The sequence below is a fragment of the Pleuronectes platessa genome, chromosome 6 (assembly GCF_947347685.1).
Source record: "Pleuronectes platessa chromosome 6, fPlePla1.1, whole genome shotgun sequence".
NCBI lineage: Eukaryota > Metazoa > Chordata > Actinopteri > Pleuronectiformes > Pleuronectidae > Pleuronectes > Pleuronectes platessa.
Window position 1 is genome coordinate 6,703,755 of NC_070631.1, and position 17,735 is coordinate 6,721,489.

General features: G+C 44.0%; 2 protein-coding genes across 2 annotated transcripts; one reads left to right on the plus strand and one right to left on the minus strand.

Moving 5' to 3' along the window:
* Window positions 1-2,044: 2,044 nt before the first annotated feature.
* map3k12 (mitogen-activated protein kinase kinase kinase 12) lies at window positions 2,045-8,509 on the minus strand. Its single transcript, XM_053425318.1, has 13 exons — window positions 8,047-8,509; window positions 6,509-6,692; window positions 6,203-6,394; window positions 5,941-6,099; window positions 5,351-5,509; window positions 5,122-5,230; window positions 4,846-4,955; window positions 4,469-4,585; window positions 4,240-4,374; window positions 3,405-4,122; window positions 3,243-3,310; window positions 2,770-3,067; window positions 2,045-2,200 (listed from the first exon to the last, which is right to left on the minus strand). The coding sequence occupies exons 1-13, from the start codon at window positions 8,507-8,509 to the stop codon at window positions 2,045-2,047; spliced, it is 2,868 nt and encodes a 955-aa protein (XP_053281293.1).
* Window positions 8,510-12,283: 3,774 nt separating this feature from the next.
* aaas (achalasia, adrenocortical insufficiency, alacrimia) lies at window positions 12,284-17,233 on the plus strand. The gene is made up of 17 exons (XM_053425515.1): window positions 12,284-12,422; window positions 12,608-12,739; window positions 12,853-12,980; window positions 13,632-13,687; window positions 13,789-13,880; window positions 13,977-14,023; window positions 14,285-14,383; window positions 14,587-14,730; window positions 15,080-15,200; window positions 15,285-15,409; window positions 15,684-15,744; window positions 15,835-15,925; window positions 16,025-16,118; window positions 16,294-16,361; window positions 16,457-16,538; window positions 16,672-16,756; window positions 17,006-17,233. Exons 2-17 carry the CDS (start codon window positions 12,629-12,631, stop codon window positions 17,159-17,161), a joined length of 1,560 nt encoding a protein of 519 aa, XP_053281490.1. The 5' UTR covers window positions 12,284-12,422; window positions 12,608-12,628; the 3' UTR covers window positions 17,162-17,233.
* The last annotated feature ends 502 nt before the right edge of the window (window positions 17,234-17,735 follow it).

The following is a 17,735-nucleotide window of genomic DNA, read 5'->3' on the forward strand; positions in this document are numbered from 1 at the left end:
ATTGATAAGAACGAATCATTGAAGCAAGTTGCTGACTGAAAAGTGTCTGGATGAGCAATTTAGTATAAGAAAAATTTTTACAAGGAATATTTATTTTTCATTCTGGATTTCAAGAATAAATCTTGTGCTTGACCCAAATCCTCTGTAACCTGACTACCCAGCATTTGTTTTTCTTAGCAGCTGGTATATTAAGAATTAGATTTAATAGATAATGGATTCATTAAGTCGTAATAAAACCATTGATAAAAGCTTCACTGTTTATAAGTGGTACCTAATCAGAAAGTGGTATCTACTAATCCACAGACGTGGTCCTGTCTTGCGGGGGAATCTTATTTCAGGTATGAAAGGACAAATGTGCAAGTGAAGAAATGACACTGGATCAGTTTGGACATGCTCAAAGTCATTGAAAATAGTCATTTATTTCTCATTCAGCTGTCTTATGTGACGCAGAGCCAGCGCAAACCGCAGCTACGTCTTTTTAAACAAACACACGTTTTGCTTTGTAGTTTTTCTTTTTTAACCAACACATTATTTATTGTTGCTCATAATATTTAGCTTTTTCGATATAACTCCTATGTTACAGGTACAATGTGCAATGCCGTATAAAAACAAAAACATTTCTATTCAAACCCAAAGGATACTTACTGTTTTTACTAGTAACCACCACGGAGAAGTGCTCTATTCCTTATCCGGCTACTCCTGCAGTAATATTAAAGGGTCAAATGTACAGTTGAGGTTTTTATGAAGCCCGTCAGCGTTGCGAGCTACACGACTCGTTTTGGTTCATTACTAAAGCCGGAACTCCAACTATTTTACACACCAACATCGATTTTTAAAGGTCTTTGGGAATACTAAATTACCACATAAGTGAAATAAAGTCGTATAATCTCTAAATAGATGCTGCCTCGTGTGATGTAATGTGAGTCAGTTGGAAACCCAAATCTCCATGTTGCATTGTGGGCAATGTAGGCACCATGTTTGAACAGAGATGGGGAACACGTGCAGTATTTTGAAGAGTTGTGCTTGTGTTTGTATGCAACTCTACTTACATATGCAAGTCCATAGGCAACCAGTGCACATGTCCAGCTCCTGACGTATACCACTGTTGTTTTAGACTGCACTAGTGGTAGCACCCTAATAAGACTGGCACCTTAGTGTATGTACAGACGACTCCCATCCTATCCTAAACTCGATGAGCTTAATAAAAACCTCACGCGCGTGTCTTATGTGTGCGTGAAACTCTGTGGTAGGAGGGTTAAAAAATATATATATCACTTACTGAGATCTCTAATTATGCATCATGATCCACGTCCGGGTGAGATTTTCATTCCGTTATGACTTTTTTTTTTCTTCTCTTTCTCGAGTGCTGACATTTATTTAACAAAATCAAAATAACTCAAAATGTAATACTTTCAGGATTAAAAAAGTGTAAACTTTCACAAAATATAAAACGGACACATTCAAACCATAAATTATAAACATGTAGTCATGCATTTGTTCACAGGGCTGCATATCGTTTAGTCTTATCTTCTTTTTTTTTCATTATCTTACAAATAAAATAAAGTTAGATATTTCTCATGTGGTATGTCATGGATATTTACATTATTATTCATTAGTATCCGATGCATTAGTGTGTGGAGTACCATGAAGGAGGCTCCAGGAGTGAGGGTTAGAGTGTTTCAAGGACTACAAGTGTGGTGGCTTCTTGTGCGTGCGCCTGTGAAAGAGTTTTTGCTGAACTGGAGCAGTGGCTAAGGCTAATCTGCCTAAAAAAACCTACTGAACGGAAATGACATTTATCTGATGTCAAAAGCTGCCAAAATATTTGATGCCAGGTTACGACAAATGCCCTATGTCGTCTGATGTGGGTTTGCCGGCCAACAAAACTTATGAGACACCATAAGTCGACTTGTCATAGTCTGAGTGTTGTAGTGGGTGTGATCCCTCATGACGACAGTAAGGTACTGCTCTGACAGATTGGTGTACGCCTGTGATGGTTGTTCTTTGTCGGGCTTCTGGAGGTCGGTCCCCAGTGTCAAGGGATCTATGGAGGTCCTGGGTGCGGCGCCTGTGGAGACCCCTGGTAGGACAGAGACGGTGGAACCCATGCTCCAGCACTGGGGGGGCGGCTGGGCTCTCCACTGCCGGACTGGTCCAGCTCAGCACTGTCGCAGTCGGAGTCATCGCAAAGAGCCCGGTTCTACACACAGAAGAGGAAAAGATTTTCACACGTGACCTAAAACCAACGTGAACTTTTACAAGTAAAATCTATCTGATAATTCCAGAAATCTCTGTCTTTGGCTCGCTTATCTGCTTCACAAGTTATCGGCTTCACATTTGATGTTTATGTGAAGGGTTAATGAAAGTAAAATTTGTGTGTTTGGACATGTGACACTTTCCATTTTAATAGGCGTTGATGGCTGAGACTCATCAAAGTGTGTGATGTTGATCAAGACACTATTTTGTAAAGTGTAATTAGCTGAAAGGTTAATGAGACTCATGGGTTTCATCTTTACAATATCTGCATGTATGCATTTGTTTTTTATGTTCAATCTTAATCTTAAACATAATTAGTGACCTTATCATTCATTTAAATATAGGGGAGTAAGAAACAAATTGGTAATGACATAGAAGTGTAAAAATCCATCATAAATATAGTTCTTGAGTAAATCTACTTAGTTACTTTCCACCACTGTTTTCCTGTGTTTTACATCAGAATAAGAAGATGACATCAACTGACACATGCAGTCCTCTGAGGAGCTGTTTTACCTCATTAGGATTCTGCCCAGCGTCCAGCTGAGCCTTCGCCGGGCCCAGGGCTCCGTCTCTCTCTGACAGGCCATCAGAAGCCTGCGCAGGATCAGTGTTGTCTGCCGGGATCTCGGAGCCCTGCGAGAGGAGGTCGTCGCTGCGGTCGTCCAACCTGTCGTCGGTGTTGGTGCTGACCACGTCTGGAGTCCCGCTGTGAGAGTGGTCCGTGGTGTGGCCCTCCTCGCCGTCAGACACCGACAGGTTCTCGGAGCTGAACGTAGACACCGACTGGCACTTGGTGATGCTGGTCGGTCGTCTGGAGAGATGGAAAACAGGCACCAACAAAAGCAGGTTTAAAAAAAAAAAAATCACAGAATTGACGAAATGGCAGAATGACGTTATTCTTCTTCTTTGTATGAGTCAACAACTTGTCAGGGAGGGAACATGGCCGGAGGGAATTTTCCACTGAAGACGGACATCAAGTTACTCACCGTCTCCGTGGTATCTCAACCTCACTGTCAACTTCACCTTCCTCCTCTTCTGACGATACTCCACGCCTCTGGAGTAAGAAACAGGAACATGCACAAGTGAAAATGATGGAAATTATGACCAGAGGAGCACTGAGGAAAACCAACACACACCGAGCTCTGTACCTGTTTGCGTGTGATAGCTGCCCTGTATAGAATGGCTGAAGGTGTAAGGTGCTGACTCCCGATTCCCCCTGATGCCCCCCGGGGCAACCTCAGCGCACCGGCCCCCTCCTCTTTGTCCTCTCCGTCATGAGGCAGCCGTGGAGATCCCAGAGATCCGCGTCCTGCTGCCGCTCCCCTCCCACACGGTGAGTCTGGGCTGCTGGAGAACGGGAACGATGCGGCATCCTCGCTGGGAGTGTCGCTGCGCGGAGGAGTTTCTATGAGGTCATCCATGCCAGCTGCACCCACCTCGGACCCCCCTAAGCCCGCAGAGGCACTGAGGCTCCCCCCTCTCTCCAGCCCACCCACTGAGGCCTCCCCTTTTCCCCGGGCCTCTGCCTCTAGTGTGGTGCAGATGAGGTCAGGGCTGGAGGAGGAGAGCTGCCGCGGCTGCTGCTCGTGGCCCCGCAGGGCAGCAGAAGGCTCCAGGAGATGCTTGGAGGTGTTAGTGGTCGAACTGTTAACCTGGGCAGTTGTGTCCCTGTTAGGGGACGACTGATTCACCTTGAGTCCAGCCAGGTCCCCACTGCTGCCCTTACCGGGCTTGCGATGTCGGGTCTTTACCCGTCGGGACCGGTTAGGAGAAGTGGAGCTTCTGTTGGGGCAGGCTGGGATAGTGACTTGCATTACGGAGGAATCCATTTTTGGAATGATTACCTCAGACTTGAGGATGTCTGGCCTGAAAGAGTGGGAGGGGTTAGTCAACAACTGTACTCCACAAGCCTTATAAATATTACAAATTTTCCATTTCAGATTTAAACTTTTATCAAATAGCCGCTGAACTGAGATCTCACACCTCTTTCCTGACGGCAGTTTCTGGGGGACATTTCTCTTCTTGATGAGTTTGTCCATGGAGTTGGAGGAGCTGCCCTGCCTGGAGCTATGATGCTTAAACAAGCCTGGATACTTCTTATCCAAAGACTGCTCTCTCCTGGACAGAAAGAGTGTGAAAACAGAGCGGCTTATTAATGAAGAACGTCAGCATTTTGCAAAAATACACCCTGCGTCTACCCAGTTATTCGTACCTCTGCAACTCTTTCTCTTTAAGCTCCAGCTGCAGCATGACAGCGCTCAGCTCCATGTAAAGGTTGTTAGCCCTCTCCAGCTTCCTCTCATAATGCTCACGAATGTCCAACGCATGCCTGGGAAGAAAAGAGGCTACTGATGTCATTGTGCATACGCATGAGAGAATCCAAATCCTCTACAATAGGCGTCCGCTCAAGGCACTTATTTCATCCACAGGGGCAGACAAAGCAGTGGAATAGAGAAATATGACAGAATGTAAGTGGCCTCATGTATTCAGACCAATGTCGTAAAATTACCACTATCAAGTACAATACATTTGCTATACTGTGATTTCGCATAAAACACGGTATATGAGAGGTAGGAGTATAAAATATACCTGAGCTCTTCCCTGCGTCTGTTGATCAGTTCCTCATCGAGTCGGTGGATACAAGTACCCTCAGATTTAATCTTCTCAAAGTGCTCTTTCACCTCTTCTCGCCATTCAGCCTGATGAGAGCACATTTCTGTTAACAAGCTCTGTCTAGCCCGAGCTGAGCTCAATCACAGATCTCTTTAGTGCGGCAGAAATGTCTGACTATTTATAATGAATTTGGCCGTTTTTATTTGGTGTATATTCAGTAATTCAGATGGGAAATGAGACAAGAAACCATACCTGAGACTTGAAGTACGTCTCTTGTGGAGTGGACAGTAAATCCGCTGATGCTATGTCCAGATGAAGAAGGATCTGACGGAAAGAAGGACGATTCCTGGGCTTACAGTTCCTGCGGATCAGAGATGGGGGAGACAGCTGTTTACATTTACAATTCACTGTAAAAATCAATAAAGCCCTTAAACCACAGATAAGCCACGTTCTTTATTTCTGTTTCCAGACGTTTACTCACCAGCACTGTCTGAGGAGGATCTTAAAGCCGTCGGGGCAGCTCTCAGGTATGGGCAGCTGAAGACTGTTGTTTCCCACGCCCCAGATGATGGCAGATGAGTCCACATCTTTATATGGGACCTCCCCAGTTAGCATCTCCCACAGCACCACCCCGAAGGACCTGTATATATTCAATGTTAGAAGAAGTATTCAGATCCTTAACTGATTCAACGTTAATACCAGCGTTCAAAACCTGACTTAAGTAAAAGCATATGTACTGTAAGTATTATCAGCAAGATTATCAGCAAGAGTAAAGTGCAGGTAACTCAAATATGTATTTAAGTACAGTACTTGAGTAAATGTATTAAGTTACTGTTGTTTCCACCAAAAAAGTCTCACTGAGCTTTAAACTTAAATACAAACTGAACTACATCACAACAAGATAAAAGCAGAAATCATACAACTCCCTTTGAGGAAACACTCAAAACAAAAACCATTAACTCACAACACTGATGCATTATCTGCACTTCTATAGTAGTACATTAAAGATAATTGCGAAACCAGCAGCATTGAAATAAGCTCGAAATAAAAACAAACATTTACAAGACTTACCAAATGTCCACCTTTTCTGACACTGGCTCATTCCGGATCACTTCCGGAGCCATCCAGGCCACGGTGCCAGCAAACGACATCTTGGTGCTCTTGTCACTGAGCTCCTTCGAGGTGCCAAAGTCCGAAATCTTCACCAGGTCATCGTGTGTAATCAGCATGCTGCAAAGGAGAGGTTACACAGTATTTCACGTGGGAGTAATAAAGAATCCTTTAGATGTTGTGTTGGCTTTTCGCGTTACAGGCTGTGGCTGTGTTCACTCACTTGGGGGACTTGAGGTCTCGGTGGATGATTTTGTGGAGATGTAGGTAGTTCATGCCCCCTGCGATGCCCATGGCCCAGTCCACCAGGAGGGAAGGGGTGATTTTACGACCCGCCCTCAGCACCTCATACAACTGGCCTTGGGAACAATATTCCATCAGGATACAGTAACAAGGAGCCTGGGTGCACACTCCCCTAGAGGCAAGACAGTCAGATAACTCAGCACAGCGAGCCAGAATAGGAAACACTATATAAAAGTGGGATTTATGCATATTCAAATCTTGGAACAGATATCACGGGTTTCCTCACTTGAAAGTAATGATGTTGGGGTGTTTGAGTTTGCGGAGGTGTTTGATCTCGGTCTCTTTGATGTCCCGCACTTTCTTTACAGCCACGTCATCTCCGTGGAACTTGCCGAGGAAGACGGCCCCCTGTGCCCCGCTGCCCACCCACTGCAGGTCCGAGATCTCCTCAAAAGGAACCTCCCAGGACTCTAACCGCAGACCAACAAGCCAAACAAAACAAAACTCTGTGACTATACATGTGGAATTATGGAAAGTTATAAACACAGGCACAGCAACAGAAAGAGTTATCACTTCATTATATATTCATCACATATTGCAAAGCATCCAAATGTCAACATTTACTCTTGTTAGTATAGAAAAAGGGGAGGCGGGTTTTGCAGAGGAATATCCTGGCAGAACACAAAGAAACTGCCTTGTTCGGAAAAATGATATATTTACATCTTATCGAGTATTTCTATGAAAAGATAAGAGAGACATTGATGGAAAAGAACAACAATCCACTTCTGGTCTAATCTGTCTGTCAGCTGTCATAGTGACGCGACTCAAACGACTTCGAGAGCATGGTCACTAAAGAGAGACGAGCTGGGCAGAATAAAAGAGACAGGCGAATCAATTCTTCATGAGGTCCACCAAAGTGTCAAGATCTCTGGAGAGCTGCAGCGGAGGCGCATTCACAAGATGCTTCTCCCAGTGCAGCTGTGAAAACTCACTGTCTAATGACTATGAGGTGAGAGAGCAATGGGAAAAATGGAGGGCTGGTTATGGAATAGGACAAATAAAATGTACACAAGAAGTGACACAATCTAAGATACCCATTTTCTGCTACTTTATACTCCAATTCTACATTTAATTTATCGCACACCTGCAGTTGCTTTTAGGATTATATCTAAAATAATAACATGATACTCTGGTGAAAATTATGAATCCTATCGATCTCAGAGTGTTTTAAGTTTAAGGCCCAAAGGTGTCAAATGATTCAATATTTCATCAAAATAGTAGAGAAGCGTCAAAAATCTGAATAAGTCTGAGTAGTAGACTTTGTTTTCTACTTTCATGCCTCACTAATCATCTCAGGACCCCTCGTGTTTGTCTCTGGAGGGGCCCGACCTCAGACTAATCACTGTACAGTCAACTAGCTCTGGCTCAAGAAACAACAAATTGTAACTGTGTAATGATAAATCACCAACATTACTGTAATGTAATATATTATAATAGGTCAGTCACAGTCACTCTAGTTCTGCAGAATTAGAACTTTTATTCAGTTATACTCCTTGTGGAGTAATCATAGATTGCTGCACTGGTAATTTTACTTAAGTAAAGGATGTGAATGCCTCTTTCATCAGTGTGGAGTTCAAGCTCCAGCCCTGGACTCAGTTCTTCTTTTTCTATGGTACATCTCCATGGCTACACAGTAATATCATATCCTAAGTGACGTTTTTAAGTCTCAAAATAGTCGCTTTTTCTTTGTTCTGTGGCATTTAGATATGTTGTGCAGAACCCAACAGAGGTCAGAGAGCATACAGATAGAACATATCCACTTACCTTCATGGCTATGCTTGTGTTCAGTGGAGTAGGCCTTTCCAATCATCGTCCAGACTGGCTTGAGACAACCGAACAGTCCCTCCAAAAAACCTCCACTTCCCGATTGTAGCCGAATGTTGTCCGACTGGCTCCGCATAGCGCCAGCCTCCGGACTGTGCCCTGCCTCGGCCCCGCCGCCACACTGGCAGACCTCATGTTCATGTAGTTTTAGCACGCTGTTGTCAAAGTGGGCCGAGGTTCCATCACTGGGAGTGGGGCTGCTGCCACCGGGCGCCCCCTGTCCACCGGTGTCGATGGACAGCACGTTACGGAGGACACACTGTGTGGGGGTCAGGTCCGTTTCGGGGGTGCAGGCAGGGCTGTCTCCATCGAGTCGTCGATAGGGGGGCTCTGAGATGGGGGTGCTGAAGCCGGACAGGGAGGGGGAAGGGGCACGGGGCTCATGGATACAGGTACCACTCATCAGGGGTTTCCCCAACACCGCAGGTTAGGGTGGATGGAGGATGGAGAGGTAAACCTGAAGGAGAAGATTTATGACAACAAATGCATTAGAATAACACAATCCCCGCTGTGGACCAAAGGTGACCGGGCCTTTCAGGGCTCCCACTCTTTGGGACAATCTCCCTGAGGAGATCCATCTTACAACACCCTTGTCCTCTTTTAAATTTCTCTTAAAGACACATTTTTACAGGCATTTTATATTGATATCTTATCTTGTTTTTTACTCTTTCCTCATCAGCAACTTATTGTATGTCGGTATCTGTTCTCTATTGATGTGTGATCTTCAAATTGCTTCTAAATAGTGTCCTATTGTCTGCCCTTCAATTTTACATTTTTACCTTGTAATACACATTGTCACTGTTTTAACAGGCGCTTTGTTAATTCAGTTTATAATAATTCTTACTATTATTATCATTGCCGTCAGTGGGCAAGATATAAAGAAAAAAAAGGATAAATTTCAGCACTGGACAGCTCAGTTTGACTCAGGGAGCTGTCCAGTGCTGAAATGACTGGTGCTGTACTGTTAGTGTCTCCTCTGATCTTTTAGAACCACCAGACGAGTGTAGTCGTGCAGTGAGTTGGGCAACCAGCCAGTCCACCAGTTTAACCACTCAGACGCTCCATTTCCACAACAGAGGTCGGTGTGAATCGCGCAGTATAAAGCCTCATCTCTGTGTCTGTGAATGGGAATGAAAACCAGCCTGCCCAGTGGAGCCATCACCCAGAGAGCGGCGAGGGGTTCTTTATGAATGAATCGAGCAGAGGAGTTTGTGCAGCTTCAGCGCCGCAAGACGGTCACCTGTTCTTACACCGTCCCTCAGTGGAGCATCGAACGCAGCCTGACAGCATCCGAGCAAAGCGGCTCCCATGCATATGTCGCCCGTCGTGCATCAAGTTCAAGAGCATTGTGTGCATTTTTCAAGAATATGGCGAATTGCATAACCACCTCGGCGTGCGTGCCTGCGTGCATGTGGTGGGGGGGCGGTTAGGTGGAAGGGGGCGGGGTGTAGATAGAGAGAGAGAGAGAGAACGAGAGAGTATAGGCTACTATTCGAATATCCTACACATACACCAGCTCAATGTCTTATACTGCACCACTGCACGAGAGGAGCCAAATGAGAGCGTGAAAAAAAACGGCCAATAAACAACCAACCGGGCCTGTGCGAGGAAGCAGTGGGCACATGCGTGCACATACACACACAGGCACACACGCGAATGCACGCACCCGCACACGCAAGAAGATCAATCTTTAAATAACCGAGGATGTGATGATGACACTCAGCAGCATCATAGCCGACGTGCATGAATTGCGAGCCCGATGCCTACTATGGTCCATGCCAAGTGAAAGTGCCGCAGCGTCTCCACATCCACTCATGATGTTGGCATCGTTACGCACACGCATATTTCATAATGTGGCTGCACAAATATGATTATCTTGCATCCGTCGACGATGATTGGTTCCCTGGCAGCATCGGTTCGTTGGTGCAGTGCAAAGCGGCGTGAACGCGACGGCGCCGAGCAGCTGCACCATGGCTCCATGTACCCTTAACCCTTATCCCGTATTCAATCAGCATTCAACCGGATAGTATGACATTCCCATACCTTTCTGCCCGCTTGATGCCGCGTTGTCAAGTGAATGGGTGGGCTCCGCTTTCTGTTTGTCCGCGATAATGAGACAATCGTTGTTCCTCCTCGGTCCAGTCTGTCTCTTCGGATTTCGCCTTCCTAGATCCACGAGTTCCACGTTCCTGGGACCGATCCCAGCGGCCGAATCGTGTTATCAATAACCGGGGACCCATGCAACGTGAGGCGCGCTGGGTTATTTTCTTTTTTTTGGAGGGGGGGGGCTGTCTCTTTCCCAGTGCTGAATTGACGTCACGGAAATGAGACTTGCGCCGCATGGGGGCGCTAGAACCAACCTCTGCCAAAGAGACAACACACTAGGATTTCAATCCTCTGCACGCTGTGTTTGTTTAATTTTGTGCTCATTTCATTCACTGATATCCACATCTGAGAAATTCACCTGCACAGTCCTCCATCCTGCTGCTGATGTGACCTTGAGCAAGGCACGTGACTCCAGGGATACTGGTGTGCTACTCTCCAAGGCTGGATCACTGAAGTGGATCCCAGAGAACCTGAGGGGCCACAAAAAGCAAGTTCACACAAAGGCAGCTGTGGCTCAGGAGGTGAAGCAGGAGGTCGTCGTTACCCAGCTCAACAAATTTATGTACCAAAATATCTTTGGGGAAGACACTGAACCCCAACTTGCCGCTGACAGCTGTGGTGGCTGTGTGAGTGAGGTTTAATAGTGCAAAGTATTAAAGTGTGTTTGAATGGATTAATGGAACAACTGTACTGTAAAGCACTTTGATGGTCATTAAGACTAAAAGAGACTATTTACACGTCTCCTATTTAAAAACTGAGGTGAGTCCTAGTTATCTGACCCTGGTTTAGGTTAATGTGTCATAAACTTGTTTCAAAACCTTTATCATCTTATTATATTTACTTTTTTAAGCCCTCAGTTTATAAAATTACCACAAACTAATACAACTTATCATCTTTGTCTTGCTGTTTCTTGTTCCTCCTGTTCATACTGGCTATTAAATAATCCCTCGCCTTAGTGTCTCAGTAATGCATTTGGGTTATTTCAATTGAGAACCATGACAGGAAACTTTGGTAGATGTCAACTTGACTTGACCAACACAGAGATGTTGAAGTCTCATGTTAGCTTTCACCAAACTGTGTGTTTTGCCCTGAATAAAATATAATGGAATAATATTAAAATAAATACTTTCACAGCCAGTTTCAGTATGGCATCTATCTATGGTTTTAAAACAGACACATATACTTTCATGGTGTATGGTGAAAGGGGTGATGGAAGGAGCCCTAGTGGCTTTTTAACAGCTTAATATTATCATCCTGCTGACCATGCACTCAGCTCTCACTGGAGTAAACAGAGCATCATTATCTTCATCCTAATCACACTTCACATTAGCAGGAAAATGGAGGAAGTACACTGCAGGGGGAAAACACGAGGAAACAATTTAAGATGGGTGACAGTAAAATTAAATCCCTGCTTTGTATGTGACAACAAATAATTGTTACCTGGTTCTCAGGGTTGATGCAGCAGTGTCGCTCTATTTCCTGAAGAGGACAACATGTCAGCTCTGTGCAGTTTGTGCACTGAACTGTTTGTCAGCAAGACAACAGGGAGTGAACTCCTGATCCTAACCAGAAGATTATTTAAACAAACAGGAAGAGTAAAGTAAAGTTGCTTTCATTGTTAGAGTTTAACTTGATAGACTAATGTCTGTTATTATTGTAGTTATTACAATATAAATGCTTTATTGGAGAAAAACAATGACAGCACATGCATATTCAGATCTTTTCTAATAACCAGAGAGACGGAGCTTTTGCTAATTTGCAATAGATAAACAATACAAATGTTTGTCTACTCTGTCATCCCTATGGTACATCAGTGGCTTGAAATTCAGCTCATGTATAAAAACTTGATTTATTGCCTGAGCCCCAAATCCACAGAATATACACTTCTTCAGTTTCGAAAACAATCCAGTTGGAAGTAATCTGAAGGAATATACGCATATTTAACTTCTAGCGTTAATTTAATACCATCAACCTAATAAATAAGTAACCGCTGCTACTCGAGGACAGACACAGAAAACAAGTGGTAAAGCTGACATCCAAAAGGAGAGTCGCGCACGGTTTGTCCCTCCGACTCGCCGTAGTCCGCACGGCGGGATTAGCTTGAAGCTGTTGAACCGAAAGTGTCACAACAGAGAAGCATGAACTTCAGAGTTGTTGTCTGGAAACACAGCTCGTGTTGATTCACCTCCACAGACAGGACGCACCACAAGGTAACCTCACCGGACACCGACGGTTACAACAACCGACACTAAAGTAGTGGACTAGAACCAGCTAGCTAGCCAACTCCTAACTTTAGCTAGCCCGCTGCTCGCCTCGGCTTCTCTCAGCTGTTCGGGTGTAAACATGGCAGCCGATATGAATGTGTGTACCTAACCGTGCCATGCTGTGTTTCCAGGGTCCTTTCCCCGCGGAGAAGATGTGCTCTCTGTCGCTGTTCCCCCCTCCGCTGGCCCTCGGACAGAGCACCCTGTGCGAGTCCAACAACGAGCTGCTGCCCGGGTCCAACACCGAGGACCGAGCCAAGCAGGTCCGGAGCTCATATGTGTGGTGGTGGTGGTGAATTAGTCCCGTGTCTCTGCTGGTGTTGATGGACCGGGTCCAGTGGATGCGTCTTCACCCACGTTGTGTTGTTTTCTGCAGGACACCAGTCCACTGAGTCTCTACTTCCCCCGGGAGTCTCTGAAGCTCCACAGCCGAACAGAGAGCAGCAGCAAGGCGGCGTTTCTGGACCATTCCGAGACCCTGTGGATGAGGAGCGCTGCAGCATGGTAACACACATTGATAGAACACAATCCTGAGACCCTAACACACACAATGGTCCTCACATGTCTGTGCAACTACACACATACACACAACATGCAGGTTTGGAACATGTAGCAGACAATTTATAACTGTAATAATAGAGTTATTATTACTGTCTGGACAACATAGGACATTGATATTCTTCGTAAGAATCCATTTTAATTTGCATTGAATCAGGTTTTCTGGTTTGAAAATGATGTAGTGGATACACCTTATTGAAACTAGGATGATAATTCTATACTTGATTTTCTTTTTGCGATATGAGACTTAATTTAATGGGAATTTCATTTTCTCTTAGAATAGGGAATAGGGTTATATTTACTGAATATTTGCAGCTCTCGTCATTTGGATATTAAAGTTTTCAACAACATATTGTAAGAAAAAAACAAAGAAACAACTCACATAGAATCTTATGTAACGTGTGTTGAAGTATGAAGATGCAGAGGTTTGTAGTTTAAACTGCTGAGGCTGGTGGTTCAAGCCTTCATCTCTTTCTGGGTATATGTAGAAGATGACATCCTGTGAGACATCATGTCGAGTGAATGTTCTGTCTTAACAATAATTTTTCCCAAATCTATTACAGACAAATTTAATAATGTGACTTCTCTCTGTTCTAGGCGGGATGGTGGTTTGTCAGGACTACTGACTGAAATTACCAATTCAAATACAGAGGGTAAGGGATCTTGTGTTGTGTTTTTTTTTGTCTTTACACATACCAACCTGGTTCTACATTTCCAATATTCAATAACTCTGTTGTATGTCTTTCTCTTGCAGTGCCAAAATGGCTGTCAGTGAGTTCTGGCTGCACCCTGGCATTGCTCCAGAGGGTCTCTTCGTTTCACGGCTCCTTGTTTCCTCATCTTACAGTAAGTTCTTACCTAGAAAAAGTGCTGCACATGTTTATCACTTGTTTGTTGTGTTACATTAACTTGTGTGTTTCCTCTTTGTCGTTCGCTCCACAGTTAAGCAGTGAAAACATGATAGCTGAGTTTTCACAAGTACTGAACTGGTAAGTGCCACAGATGAAAGATGTATGTGTGCAGTTGTGATGATTTAAAATAATAATCTCATCTTTCAGCAGTGTTCTTGACAATTAATATAAGAAAGTAAATAGTTTGGATCCAAATGTTCAAACATCTACATTGATGGATAATGAAACCAATCGTAGTTTCTGCTCTATATAAAAGATTGTTTTTGTTTACACTGTAAAACCCAAGTTTGTTGAATAGTCCACAACCTTTCTCTGCTTTTATCCCTTCTTTATAACCAGGTCTGACTGTGTGGTGCGAGCCTTTGCGTGGCATCCCCACACAGATAAGTTTGCCGTCGCCCTCCTGGACGACTCCATTAAAATCTACAACCCTAAAAGGTACAATTACTTTACTGTTGCCAAAATGACAGTTCATAGAATAAAGTCTACACTGCATATCAGCAATGAAATCACGCTCTTGCTTTCTTTGCAAGTTATTCTTTTTTCCTTTTACCCTAAGACTACAATAGCACAACTCGTAATTCTTAAACTTTGACATAGCACTTTCGGTATTGACATTTTCTCCTTTTGTTCTCTGACAGCGCCACCACTCCCACACTGAAGCACCGTCTCCAGAGGAGCGTGGCAGCAGTGCAGTGGAAGCCGTTGTGTGCGTCTGCTTTGGCTGTTGCTTGTCAGAACTGTTTACTGGTCTGGCACGTGGACCCCTGCTCACTGTCAACCAGGTACGTGAAGTATAATGACTTCAAAACCACTGAATTCAGTCCTTCAGTCGTAAATGCCGTCACTACTCAAGCAGGCTGTCGCTTATCTGGATCCAAATCTTGTGAACTGATTAATTACATCACTGTGAATTATGGTCAGGAAGTACAGACAAAATGTGTTTTTAAATGTTCATAAATTCACATAATATATATTTATAATTTGATCAGTATGAATGTGAAAGCTATGAGGTGTTAAAGAGTTTTAAAAGAAATCGTTAATTTAATCGATAACCCTGCTCAAACTCTCATATACCTCTTGTATTTTGTTTTCTTCATGATTCCCCGTTCTTCTTCCTTTTGACCCGTCCAGGCCTTCATCTGGTTGTGCTCAAGTTCTGTCTCATCCTGGTCACTCCCCAGTCACTTCCATCGCCTGGTCTCCAAACGGATCTCTTCTGGTGTCAGCCTCACCCATGGACACTGCAATAATAGTACGAGGCAACTGATTCATATAAAGTGATGGACTGAATTTCTGACAGGGTTGTTCGGCCTTTTGACGTCCGTGTACGTTTCAGGTTTGGGACGTCGCTGCAGAAAGCTGTGTGCCACTCCAGCGGGTCGGAGGAGGCGGGGTCACCTTTCTGTCCTGGTCCCCTGACGGCAGCCATGTCCTGGCTTCTACGCCCTCTGCCCTGTTCAGGTTAGAATATTTGTCTAGCTACCCTCTTTCATTCCCTCTTTTCTTGTTGAGCTAAATTTGCACATTTCAAGTTCAAGATATGCAAAGCTGCCAATTTTCTCCTTCATATTTAATGTGTGTGGACATTGGCCACTTTCTATATGATTGTAGAGCGCCATGAATATTTATGAACATGTCAGGGATTAGTGGCATAGTCTGGAATTAATCAGGTGTCACCAGATAATAATTGGATGGAGGTTTTTTACAAATGAATAAGTCGAGTTCCTTTCTTCAGGGTTTGGGAGACCAGGATGTGGACCTGTGAGCGTTGGCCATGTATGAAAGGACGCTGCCAGGTGATTCACTTCTCTCCAAGTTTCAAAGTTACGAGAAAAATATGTTACATCTTTGTATTTATCAACTAATGAGGAATCTGTTTTTGTCAGTCTGGCTGTTGGAGTCCAGATGGGAGCCGGCTTCTCTTCACTGTGCAGGGCGAGATGGTCATCTACGCTCTGACCTTCACTGACGCACCAGGTTCATGTCTCACTCTTCATACAGAGTAACTGGTCGTCTTCAATGAAACGCAGCTCGGTTGATTTTACAGCTTGAAACGTTGTCATTGTTATTCTGCAGGCATCTCTTCAGGCACATCCAAAGGATCACAGGCAGCAGCTGTGGTGGCTGACCTATCGGAGACAACCTTTAACACACCAGATGGAGACATCATGTAAGATCTTTAAGCTAAATCACTAATTGGCTGCATTTTAGTCCACGGAGGCAATTAGTGCTTCCAAACAGTCCAGGGAGAAACGGACGTAGACGACATGAAGGCTTCTCTTCATCACTTGATATTTGAACTTTGAAGGTGAGCGTCACTCACTTCTCTTTGATTTCTTTACCAGTCTTGGTGGAGAGATCCAGTCCATAGCCTGGGATCCAAGAGGAGAGAGACTCGCAGTTATTCTTCAAGGTCTTTCACACTTTTTTTTCATTCGCATCAATGAAGCCATTGATTATTAGTTCAGTATAGTTTTAATAACTCTACTCGGCCTCCATCTCTCTCAGGAGATCCACAGGCAGCAGACCGACCTGCGATCATAGCAGTGTTCAAGACAAGAACCAACCCCATCTTTGAGCTTCTGCCATGGTTTGTACTTTTATATGTTGTTACTGTATATTACATCTTTGTGTAGCTTTAGCAGCGCTCCAAAGTATTTCCCAGGATCGTACTTCAGTGTATCTTCCTGATTTGCTAATTACTTTTTTGTTTCCCTGTTTAGTGGTTTTGTTCAAGGGGAAGCTGACGCAGAGCCAAGACTGATGCAGTTCCACCCAAACTTCCAGCACGGAGCCCTGCTCACTGTGGTAAGTGTGGATTTATCCATCTGTTATATGCCTGATATATTTAAGTACAGAATTATTGCTTACTGTAAATTTCTGTAAACATGTTATATAGATTATAATCATTTCATTTTACTGGCCTGTATGGTGGAGAAATAATCATGAGCTTGTGTTCAATGTTGTATACAAAGGTCTTAAAATGCCGTAACATGAAAACCATACTGGATTCACCTCCACACTGACATCTCTCTCTCTCTCTCCCTCTGTTCTCAGTGTTGGTCCAATGGAAGAATTACCCATGTGCCTTTCTACTTCCTGAGTACTGCTGTCCCTCATTTTGGCCTGAGTGGCAGTCCGTTGTTGCCTCGCCCGCAGGAAAGGCCGAGTGCCTTGGCCAATCAGTCGCTCTTCTCAGAGTTCATATCTTGACCAGCAATCACACACACACACATGTCATTTTTAATGTAATGAATTGTCAATAAAAGTCTAGAATGTTCTTGACACACTTCAACTGGTTTGCTTCCTTCTTTCCTCAAAACATTTCAACCAGATGAACATTGTGAGGTTGTGGTGGAATGTGGATGTTCGAATGGAAATCTTTGTCCTTCATTGAAGTGCTTGTATCACAGTGTATGTTCACACTAGAAATTAATCTGAACCAGAAATACTTTATTCACCCCAGGGGGGAAATGTTTTATAAAGCCTGAAATTACAGTTGGTTTTTGTATGTGATGCTGATGTGTCCACATTGTGGTTTGTAGAAACAATATTTGAGCAGAAACAGATGGATTATGAGTAATTGGGCCTTTGTGCGCAGATATGTTAAGACCCCACCCCTCCTCACACACAAACACACACACACACACACCTGCCCTACACAACTTGTGGTTGTTTTTGGTGTCAGTTACTTTACAGTAATTTTGGCTTGTTTGTGGTCATGTTGTGTATCTTAGAGTTCTCTACATGAACCCTCAGGCCTTTTTCTATATGTGTTATATATTTA

Coding starts and splice junctions, on each gene's coding strand:
- map3k12 (XM_053425318.1), bottom strand. CDS start 8,509: ATGAGTGGTACCTGTATCCATGAGCCCCGTGCCCCTTCCCCCTCCCTG. Junction 4,586..4,845: donor AGACGCAGGGAAGAGCTCAG/GTATATTTTATA, acceptor TTTTCTTCCCAG/GCATGCGTTGGACATTCGTG. Junction 3,311..3,404: donor CAGCTATCACACGCAAACAG/GTACAGAGCTCG, acceptor TTCTTACTCCAG/AGGCGTGGAGTATCGTCAGA.
- aaas (XM_053425515.1), top strand. CDS start 12,629: ATGTGCTCTCTGTCGCTGTTCCCCCCTCCGCTGGCCCTCGGACAGAGC. Junction 13,688..13,788: donor TACCAATTCAAATACAGAGG/GTAAGGGATCTT, acceptor TTTCTCTTGCAG/TGCCAAAATGGCTGTCAGTG. Junction 15,201..15,284: donor CCATGGACACTGCAATAATA/GTACGAGGCAAC, acceptor TGTACGTTTCAG/GTTTGGGACGTCGCTGCAGA.